This window comes from Saccharomycodes ludwigii, chromosome V, assembly GCF_020623625.1.
Source record: "Saccharomycodes ludwigii strain NBRC 1722 chromosome V, whole genome shotgun sequence".
In the NCBI taxonomy this organism is placed as follows: Eukaryota; Fungi; Ascomycota; class Saccharomycetes; order Saccharomycodales; family Saccharomycodaceae; genus Saccharomycodes; species Saccharomycodes ludwigii.
Window position 1 is genome coordinate 1,333,114 of NC_060204.1, and position 11,684 is coordinate 1,344,797.

Genomic DNA, 11,684 nt, shown 5'->3' on the forward strand with positions numbered 1-11,684 from the left:
GAGAGGATGATCACCAGCACTTTCTGAGGTATTTTTACCGACTTTACTACCAATAAATATATTAATGTACTTTTTACTTTTTTTTTTTTTTTTTTTTTTTCTTTGCTTGCAAAACTGTCCGTGAGTTATTCGGAAGTGACCACTTTAAGTATATAAATATATTTTTGAAAATCCTCCAACTTTTATTTTCTCTTCAAGCGAAAAAAAAATTAAAAAAAAAAAAAAAAAAAACGGAAACCAATACTGACCTTAGTAGACTGTTACTATCCAAAAGCTAAAAAAAAAAACAAACAAACAGAAAAACAGCAAAAAAGAAATGAACAATAAAGATTACATTAGAGCTCAAATACTAAATAATAACTCTAATATAAATAGTGTTACTCCATCTAATGGTTCAATACAGTTTTCTCTCAATAAAAAAGGCGGTAACGACTTCAAGAATAATACTACCCCCATAAACCAAGGCACATTACTGATAAAAGATAATACTTTAACAATAGGCTCCAATTCTATTAGAAATGACAGTAACAATAAAAATGGACTTAGAATAAATAATAGACGATATCAGTTGAATACCTCGGGAATTAAATCAAAATTCCAAACCAATAAGAGAAGCAATATTACCAATCAAAAGATTACTGATAACACCACTGAGAAATTTATGTCTTCTAACATAGGATTTAATGTTACAAAGAATATTAATAACTTAACAAAGGTACCGCAAGATGGATATAATGCAGTGAAAATTAAAAAAAAGTCCTATCCATTTGAGCTATATTTCCACGATAACAGATCATCTAAAGAACCATTTTTAATAGATATTTCTCAGCTACCCGGTGCTAAAGAAGGGGACTTAGCAGAACTGAAAACATACCACTCAAATTTATTATCCAATCAACCATCATCAACTTCTGTTTCAGGAAATTTTAAGCCCAGGAAAATGCACCATAAAGTTGAAGATAAAAAGTTGTACTTTATTGTAAAAGATTTCAATAACAATGGCACCGCTACTAATGAAAGGAAAAATAGCGTCCATGGCATCAATATTAAAAGTAACAACAGCATCAATAATACCACTGTTACTGGTAACAATAGCATATCGTTAAATAGAAGAACAAATAACCCAGCAGTATCTATAGCAACTGGGGAATTACAAAAAAAATTGGACCTACCAATTAAATCACGTGTTTGGATAAAATTGAAAAACAAAGAAACAACCCAGGCAGATCTAATAGAGTTGAATGTTAAGGATTGTCTTGTTAACAGAGGGGATATGTGGTTAATTTCCAACTCAATGGTTGACACCTGTGTTTACAGTGGACAAAAACTAACTTTTATAGACTCACTTCGGTTGGCGGCTACAGGCATATATAAAAATGGTAAAAAAATTCTATCCGGGTATGTGGGAGACAAGACCAAAATTATTATTAGATCAGAGAGCGCAAAATTCACTTTCATTATTCAAATAACTGAGGAGATGTGGCATTTTGAACAAAATGGGGAAATTGTTTTCCACCAAGTGGTCAACTCTTTGTTTCCTATGATTTTCAAAAAATGGAAAAAAATCGATACACATCATAGTATCACTATTATTCTTTCAGCAAATGTGGATTTATCTAACACGGATTTTAGAAGTTTAAAGCCAGGTGAACGACAAAAAAATTCAAAAGATTATTATCGTATTGTGGCGGATCAAGTTAGTATTGCCCACTGGGATAAAATCATGGAAACTCTAAGAATCGAGTTCATGAGATTTTCTAAAGATTTGCTAAACGTTGTTAAACCAGACGGTACATCTAAAATTCAAGGAAGACTAAGCCAAACAGTTAAAACCAATATATTGGAATCTGTAAATCTTGCTTCTTGTTTACTTTTAGACCCATTCAGACAAATAGACTTAAGACATACTACCACACACCTAATAATTATTAGTCCGGGTACAGGGTTATTTGACGTGGATTATGATTTGTTGCAATTAACATCAAAGAAGTTGTTGTCACTTGAGTTTACAATGGACATTATTTGTCTAACCCAACCACCACTCCATATTGTACCTTTATTTAGATATTTGGATTATTCGGGCGAGTTACACCATTGTATCCCAATATGGTTAAGCATTTCATTTTGGAGTGAAGTTTTAAAAAAGTACGGAAAATGGCATCCGAGGTGTAAGATTTATGATATCCAAATGATGGGTGTTACTGAAAACGAGCTTAAGGAAGAGATTACCATCAGCCCGCTAGTTCCATTTTCCAGTGTCAAATCATTAAATGAGTTTATTCATCAATATGAAAAAAATGTTTTCACTGACCATTTATGTTTGGATAAAAAAAACAGAAATACATCTTTTTCATCTGATTTTCTGGAAACCTTTAATAATACCCATAGAATTAAGGAAGCAACTACTAATGGAGGGTGCAATTTTTTATGGCGGGAGCCCAAATCATCTGCCCCTGTTTTGAACGAGGTTGATACTTCTCAAATTTTTGCAGATATTCATACAGTTAGCGAAGCGCAGTATGAGGATACAGATACTCGTTTAAAACCTAAAATTTCAAAAGATTGTCCCTCCCTAGCAACAGATTCATTAAAGTCTGCTTACAAAAATCAAAGTTACATGACATCTTTGACTCACAAAGTTGCTTCGAAAATATTGCCTGAATTTTTTTATCCCACAAATACTACGAAAAATCTGCCTGAAAAATTAACCAAAGGGACCGATAACCTTTCTTTAAATGTACATAAAGATAGTTTAGGTGAATATGATAACAACAGGGAATCTTTAAAAAAAAACTTTTCGTCGTTTAGTGGCAGGTCTTTGCTACATGATGCGGAATCTGTTGCGGAGTCAGGTGCTTCTAGAAGTAATTCTCTGATACAAGACAAACTAACAGTGACAAAAAACCAGAAGAGGGTTCGGAAAATCACTGAAAATGATACATGTATTGAGATTGATAATGCTTCAATTCCATTTGATGAAGAACTGGCAGTTTCTTTAATACCGGCCAGGTGGAAAGATGTCTATCCTAAATTTGTACCTAAAAGTTATAGCAAATGGAAATCGTTCTCAACTCCGGCGGATTTGCCGGTTACGACATCCTTAATGCCAACCACCTCAGAATTCGAAGAATTATATGAATTGCGGAACCATTCGGTCACTTTAAACCCGGATCAAGAGATTTTAACCCCAACACCACTAGAACTTTTGAAAAAAATGATTTATGTCCGAATTCTATGCGGATTTCAAGTTTGCAAGGGGATTAAGACCCTCAAGATAGAAGCTTTGCAAGATTTAGCCAATCCAAACGTAAGTGCCGTTCTCAACGATGATGATTATATTGGTAAGAAATTTTATTTGCTTCTTGAAGATGAGATTCATAGATTATGTTGTGATGATACTGGTGTCATAAACATTCAAAGATACATAAGGAAAAAAACATTAAATACATTGGATAGATTAGGGAGTTACACATCGATGATTAAAACAAGATACGAAAACAGTTACCGAGCCATAAGCATCGACCCAATTAATTCTAAAAGAGAGAAAATGAATTGGAACCAAGTGGATCAGATATTAGCAGGATATGAAGATTCAGTTTTAGATAAAAACAAAAAAATGTTTAGGTCAAAATTTGTTATATTACCGGCATCTGTGCCTGCAAACACTTTTGGAATTTCTAGCAATGCAAAAAATGAAAAACTTACAGAAGAAGAACTTAGATTAGAAGGACTTACCAAACTGATTGCTGCTATACACAGATCTAGATTGAGATCTGATGAGGAAAGAAAGAATAAAAACTTGAGAAAAGAAGAAATATTGCCAGAAATATACTTTTACACGGGTCCTTTATTCCAGTTTATAAGTGGTCAAGCAGAGTTGTTCAAAAACAACATGAAAGATTTAATAGTTTATGATGATTCTGACTCTTTTAACAAAAATACAAGCATTGATGTAATTTCCTATGAATTGCAGCATGGTAAAGATCATTTGACTATGGTGAATAGAATTTGGCATTGGAAAAAGCATAAAAATTGTTTCGTTGGGTCTGCTCTTGTCAATTGGTTATTGGAGCATTTCACAGATATTGAAACACGAGAGGAGGCAGTTCTGTACGGACAAGAGCTAATGAACAAGGGGTTATTTGTGCATGTTTTAGATCGCCATGGCTTTTTGGATGGCCATTACTTTTATCAAATTTCGCCAAGCTTTGTTTGTGACGCTAGAGACGATACTATTACCACCGCCACCACCACCACCAATACTACTACTACCACGGCTAATAACAACAACAACAATAATGCAGATTCTCCATTAACGTTATCTCAACATAGTTTAACAAGAAATAGAGATCGTTCAATTAGTATGAAGTCTGTAAACAGTAGCAAGTTTACGGCCGCCTTAAATATAATGACTTCTATTAAATCGCCTAGATATCATAATTCAGATGAAACTATTCTCTCACCTGATATAAATGAAGATATAATAACTCCTGAGCCAAAACCTAACATTGTTTTAAGTTCTTCAGTGTACTTAGACCTAGATCCTTCCGGTCAATCTTCCAAAAAAGAAATATGCACAGTCCATTTTGATCGAGTCCATAACCCAGAACATTGTTATCATATTAGACTTGAATGGTTAACTGTTTCACCAAAGCTTATAGATAATTTGATTAATAGTTGGTCAAGGTTGTGTGAAAGATACGGTTTGAAATTAGTTGAAATACCTTGGATAGAATTGTGCGCTATACCTTCACAAAATCCATTTCACTCTTTTGTTGATATCAAATTGGCTTTAAACCCGTGGTTTGACGAACATTTTAATAAGGATGCTATTTTATCAGAGAATAAGTTTTATTATCATATTTATTTACTAGGAATTTCTGGGTTTTTATTGGACAATAGGGCGTCTGCCTTTTTTCACGATAATGCACCATACGAAATAATGTATTCATGGGGTAAACCTCAATTTCGATTGGCTCAATATGTTCACAACACAGGTGCTTATATTGCTGAAATTAGAGAAAATGGAGATTTGTTTCTTGCACCAAACAATATTCATCTTTCTAGAGTCAATGTTAACAATTCGATTGGAAACTTCCAAGGATCTACTTCTTCAGCAAAGTACTTTATTGATTCACAAAAAATTATGTTAGATTTCAAGAAAACGTGCTTAAATTATGATAAACTTTTACAGATTTTTACAGACGCCAAGAAGCAATTGGCTAACCAGCAAGAACTTTAATTAGTTGTTTGAGAGAAATAACGAAGCGACAGCTATTGCGTTGCGATAGTATATGTTACTATGTTTATTGCTATTATTATTATTTTAAAAAAAAAAAAAAAAAAAATACGTTTTTCTATATAAGTAAACAAAAAACTATTTTTTTTTTTATTTATTTTTTATTTTTTATTTTTTATTTTTTTCTATACTCTTTCGGCGATCTTAATAACATCAGATAACACACCAGCAGCAGTAACTTCAGAACCGGCACCAGCACCTTGAATAACAACAGGGTTAGTATAACGTTTAGTTTTTATGGAAATAACGTTATCAGAGCCTTTTAAAGAAGCAAATGGGTGTGAAAAGTCGTATTTAGCAATACCAACGGAAACGGTTTTGCTTGGAATATCTACTTGACCAATAAATCTTAAAACCTTGTTTTCTAAAGCAGCTTCCTCCTTTAATTTTTTCAACTCAAAATCGTATTCAGGCAACTTTTCCAAAAACTCTGCAGAAGTAGAAACAGTTTCCAATGGTTTTGGAATTAAAGATTGAACTGGGAAAGAAGATGGTGATTCAACTTCCAAACCAGCGATTCTAGCCAAGATAGTAACTTTTCTGGCAACATCTAAACCATTCAAGTCATCTCTTGGATCAGGTTCAGTATAACCCAATTTTTTGGCAACTTTAACGACGTCGGAAAAGTTGACAGTATTTGGTTTGACCGTAGAAAACTCGTTAAAGATATAAGACAAAGTACCTGAAAAAATACCCTCAATTTTTTCAACTTTATCACCGGTTTGAATTATTTCTTTCAAAAAATTGACAATTGGCAAACCAGCACCAACAGTAGCTTCATGATAAACCAAACCATCAGTTGGTCTAAAAGTAAAAATCTCTTTCCACAAGGAAAGATTTGAAGAAAAGGCTTTTTTATTTGGTGTGGCAATGGAAATACCACTGGAAACAAATTTTGGATAACTTTTAGCCAAATTTTCGTTTGAGGTATTATCAACCAAAATAGCTGGCAAAGGAGATTTTTTTAAAAATTCCAATAGTTCCTCGGTGGATAAACCTGAAGAGGCAGAACTTTCAATAGCAGATCTCCAAGTAGAAGCGGTTATTTCTAGGGGTTTGTAATCTTTAGAAATTAAAGAGGAACCTAATTGACAAATAGCAATGATATTGTAGGTGATGTTAGACTTCATGGATAGAATTTGATCCAAGAAGGCAGCACCAACAACACCAGTACCAACAATAGCGACGTTAACAGTTTTAAAAGACATTTCTCAAAGTTATACTTTTCTTTTTCGTAAAGAAGTTTTTAATTTTATTTTGTTTAATCTTTATTATATATATATATATATATATACATTATTAGTATGTAGATAATAATAGAAGGTTAAAAAAAAAAGACAATTGAGTCGAAGTATTTATATATAATTATAAAAAAAAAACTTTTTTTTTTTTTTTTTTTCCTAATATTTTGACTCGATAAATCGTTGTCAATTCGAAAGAAAAAAAAAAAAAAAAAAAAAAAATAATTCACGAAAAAGGTTTTGACAACAATACCCAAAAATAATGTCACGTGAAAATGCAAAGGGCTACTCGTTAAAATATACTTTAAAAAAGTATATATAAAGTCGTCAAAAAGAAATCACTCTATCCTTCCTTTTTTATTCAGCAAATCATTTATTTTCACCACCAACGGGTTTATTCTATCAAATATATCCTTTTTACTCACTCTCTTCCGATTACCAATACTGCCATGGCCTTCAGATTGTTGTGTTTCACTTGCTTGCAAAATAGAATCCTCCAATTCTTGGTTTTGTACTAGAACAAGCCCATAAAAATATTTAATATATAGTCCAATACATATCCCATCAAATATAATCGTCCCCTTTTTTAAATTTACAGATTCTAAAAAGACTTCTAATAGTTGTGCATCATATATTTTTATATCAAAATCTTCGTAAACTTTTTGTGAAATTACATTAAAAACCTTAAAATTGACCGTTGGCAACCATTGCTCAACATATTCCTTATCATTTATTTGATAAGTAGATTGAACACATTGACAATATAGCCTTGATGCCTTTTCTTGAACTGCATTCATGTTTAACATTCCCGATCCAAATTTTTTTATTTTTTTCAACACTTGAGAGATTCCCTTAATATCGTTTTTACAAAATAAAAGTTCAATGTAAAAAACAATGTATTCGGTCGTATACACAAAGTGTTTACCAGGCCTTTCGAAATCTGGTTTCCAAATGGTCACTAAATTCTTGTTCACATTCTTTGCGTTTACCAACTCTTCCAACTGGGTTAAAGCTTTGTCCAACTGAGATAAATCTTCGAATAAAATTTTAGCAATTTTATATTTTGGTCTATGATACCACTTTTTTTTGTCCAAATGAATAATAACTTGTAATAACTCAATACACTTTTCATAAAAAACTTCTTTTGTATCTTCATTGCCTTTCCAAAACTCATCTCCCTTTTGGAACACAAAATTGTCCTCAGATAAATAGGCCAATGCAGTTTCTATTGATATTTCCTCTCTCTTAACCAACTTGTAACAGCAGACAATTAAAAAGTAATGCGGTTCTAATATGTGCTCATTTTTCTGTGTCTTAATATCCCAAGATAGTCTGCACGACCGTAACAATTGCTCTTTATATTCGTCAAATACAGCACCAAATTTGAAATTTGCTTTGGCAAAATGGTATGGGATTTCCCACAACAAATTGCCCTTCATCTGTGGCGTTGCCAAAAGTGTTTTATTTGCCATTTCATAGGACAGAATTATACCTTTTTTAATGTTGTAATCCGAGATTAGTTGGTTTTCACTTGGCCCATTCACATATACATGACCTTCTTCATCCATAAATAATGCTTTCATAGTTTCACGCTTAAAGCACAAACCTTCCATGGGTTTTAAATAACCCATAGTTAAACTAGAACCCAAGGCTTCTAGCATTTCACAGAGTAAGAATAGATTCTCTTTATTTGCTCCTATAATAGCATTAGGCATTTTTTGTAGACACAAACTGATAGCCATCATATAACATAAAATAGAATACCTCTGAAATTTCGAAATACTTTTTTTCTTTTCAAAAACAATTAATTTATCTGATGTCCATGTCATATCGTCATCAACGATATAATTGTAACACTTTGCCAATAAAAACCATGATTCAAATTTTCCGCTATCAAAAATTATATCTGATTTTAAATGCATGATAACTGTGTCCAACTCTGATGGTCGAGCTTGCATGCTTTTCTTTCTTATTTTATATATATTGAGCTGTTGTACAGCAAATACAAAAAAAACATTCGATTTAATGTAATCTTGATATGGATCCTCAGCATATATTATACCAATATCTAATTTTCCATTAAGTGCCGCTCTTAGCAAATCCACAGTTATTGGGCTCTCTAAATATTTTTTAAAATAACAATTGTTTCTGGATATGATATAGTTGGATTCATAATTGGGTTGTCCAATAACCTCCAAAATCATGTCTAAAGACTGTTTAGAACTTGCTTTGTTTAATGGGCCAAACATTGGATTCAAGTCTCCATATTGGTATCTTACGATAAACCGAGCCAATGCCAAGGCATTTTTTTTGGACATAACAGATTTTTTAGTATTATGTAACTCAATTTGAGAATGTTCGGAATTGGTAATATGGACATGGTACCTGCAGTATAAAACTTGGTGAAGATAATCGAATGTAATTTCTGAGTGGAAAGTATATATAATTTTCTCATTGAGCTGTAAAAATAATCCTGAATCACAAAAACCAAACGAATAGATCAGTTGGTGAAAATTGCTAAAAAATTCGCAGACTAGAGGTTCTAAATCGGAAACATGTTTATAGATACAACATTGATAATAGCAGTAACTTAGAATGGCTGCAATGTTGGCGAACAATTCTTTTAAAATCTGAGAAGATTTTTCAGCTTTCTTGAAAAAAGAGTGCATACTAGAGTCTTTGAGGCACATCATTTCATAATGAATAATAGAATAGAAGAAACGGAAAGCTTCAACCAAAAATAGCAAATTCGTACAACAAGTATCCAACTCTAAAACAACTAAAGGTGCGTCTAATAAAATTTGTGTATAGTATTTTGTAAATCTGCCAAGATTGTTTAATGTTACTATCAAAACTGTACGCCTTTGTGATGGACTCATAGCTTTGTATCTATCAGACTTAATATTTCCAAAAATTTCTGCTAAAAGTTTAAAGTAACTGTGTTCAGCATCTTTAGCATTACCTTTTGTTATTAAATAATGGAATATGATATCCCATATTTGAAGCTTAAAAATAAACGGACATTTCTCAATAAAATTATAAAGAACTATTTCCTCAGAATTCAAATTTTCTTTGTTGCCGGTTGTATTCAAAATCTTTAGTAAAGAGTTCAACTTCTCAGCTCGATTTAGATTCTCTGGGTCGCGAAATTTCTTGAGAATATTTATTTTAGATATCTCATTTTCAATATTAACGGTCGTTAAACTGGGTATGTACCTATAATTACAATTAGCCGATATTTCTTCAGCTTTCAATTTTTTTTTTATGCTTTCCAAACTTTTAATCATCTGTATGTCGTTTGCTTGATCAAATGCCTGACAAAAGTATAACATTGCCCATTGATACCGGGATATACTTGTATGTTGCCGTAAAAAATTGTCCCATCTCTCAATCTTATTCGAAATAAAAGTTAAGTTCTCTTCAAGTTCATTTTTCTTTTGGTCTGGATAGCTATTTTTTAACAATTCTTTTGTCATTCTACAAAACAAATTTACTAATATTTCAATTATAGAAACAGCAAACAAACAGTATTTATTGTCACAGTCGACAATAAGATCAAATAAATCTTCTTCCAAAAGCACAACAGAATATTCTACATATTCATACATATCAGCTGACCAAAGCGTGTCTGTTACAAGACACACAGAACCATGTTTGCTTAGTAATGTAAACAGTAGCTTTATTCTTAGCTGCTGAAAGTGCGGGTGACATTGGTTTACTTCAGAAATAAATTCATCTAAAAGTTGGTCATGTAACACATTCATTGGCGCATTATTAACTTCATCACCAAAAGCACTTGTTCCTAAGATACACACGATTTCTTCAAGCTCATTCGAATTTTGTGTATTGTATTCCGGAGAAGATTGTTTTAATATGTCCACATATTTATTCGACCAATTTGATAAACAATCGTAAAAATCTTTGATGGCCACTGCCATTTCTGATGTTGAGGGAACATTTTCTGACAAAAAAAGGTCCTCCTCAATACCATCAAAGCCCAAAGCTTTCAATGATTTATTAAATTCTGACAAAAATATACGATTCACATTATTTTCTTTCTCAGAACTGTTGTTTCGTTCACGAACTCGTTTGCTAACCCTTTGAACTATTCTTTCTTCTGCAGACCTTTTGTTTGTGTTTTGAACAGAATACTCCTCTTTGTTTGTTACAGCAGATTTGCTATCCTCCTTTTTTACAAGTTCAGGCGTTTTTTGCTTCTTATTTTTGACCAAAATCTTTACTGACTCAATAGATTCGTCAACTTCAGAGTATGAATCATTTACTTTAGTTGGCATAATCGGTAGTTTATTATTTGGAGTCAAAGCTTTAAAACCAATAAAAAGTGAATCCCATGAACTTTCTTCAACAATAATTTCGTAGATGGAAAGTTCCTTGATCATTTTATCATCTTGTGCTTTCATTTCGCTGATTTTTAGCAACAATGGATTTATATTTTCATTAATTTTATAAGTTGAAGTGTTGTTTATGTTATTGTTGGTTTTGTTTTTTAGAAAAAGATTTTCCAAAAAAACGGAAAATACCTCATCCTTAGTCTCTTTTAAGATTTGCTGTTCTTTTGTAATAAATTTTTTCCATTGAGGCAACAATGTTCTTGAATTTGATATGAGGCTATCCCTTGTCAATTCGGTTTCTAGGATCCAACGTTGTAATTTTTTACTTTTAAAGGCTTGAAATAAATCTACCAATAGTTCGGTACATTGATAATCTGGAGTTCCATGTTGCAACGCCTCTAATAGATCAGTGATGCATTTTAAGATATCTTCTACAATATCTTCCGATTGCATGTTTTGGTAATTTTCAGTTAAACACTCATAGTATAAAAAACCTCTGTTTCTATAACATAGATATCTCAACTTGTCTAATGTCGATGAATTGTATAAATAGTAACCAAAATAATTTGGTTTTAAAATCTCCAATTGGAATAGATCTTCAAAAGTAGCTTTAGCCTTTTGATACTCTTTATCTTTGTAGAAATTTAAAGCAGTGTCATAGATCCTAAAACCTTGCTCAACTTGAAGTTCTCTAGTATGTTCCTCTTGTTCTTGGACTGTATTATTTCCGGTACCAACCTCATCTTCTAAATTTAATGCCTTGAATAAAGACATTTTGTTGTGCAACTGTGA

General features: G+C 32.1%; 3 protein-coding genes across 3 annotated transcripts; 1 reads left to right on the top strand and 2 right to left on the bottom strand.

Moving 5' to 3' along the window:
* Positions 1 to 316: 316 nt before the first annotated feature.
* On the top strand, positions 317 to 5,242 carry IML1 (GTPase-activating protein IML1; the record flags this gene model as incomplete). The annotated part of the gene is made up of 1 exon (XM_046078887.1): positions 317 to 5,242. The coding sequence occupies one exon, from the start codon at positions 317 to 319 to the stop codon at positions 5,240 to 5,242; it is 4,926 nt and encodes a 1,641-aa protein (XP_045933999.1).
* Positions 5,243 to 5,424: 182 nt separating this feature from the next.
* HOM6 (homoserine dehydrogenase) lies at positions 5,425 to 6,507 on the bottom strand (the record flags this gene model as incomplete). Its single annotated transcript, XM_046078886.1, has 1 exon — positions 5,425 to 6,507. One exon carries the CDS (start codon positions 6,505 to 6,507, stop codon positions 5,425 to 5,427), a length of 1,083 nt encoding a protein of 360 aa, XP_045934000.1.
* Positions 6,508 to 6,878: 371 nt separating this feature from the next.
* On the bottom strand, positions 6,879 to 11,666 carry HIR3 (Hir3p; the record flags this gene model as incomplete). Its single annotated transcript, XM_046078885.1, has 1 exon — positions 6,879 to 11,666. The coding sequence occupies one exon, from the start codon at positions 11,664 to 11,666 to the stop codon at positions 6,879 to 6,881; it is 4,788 nt and encodes a 1,595-aa protein (XP_045934001.1).
* Between the last annotated feature and the right edge of the window lie 18 nt (positions 11,667 to 11,684).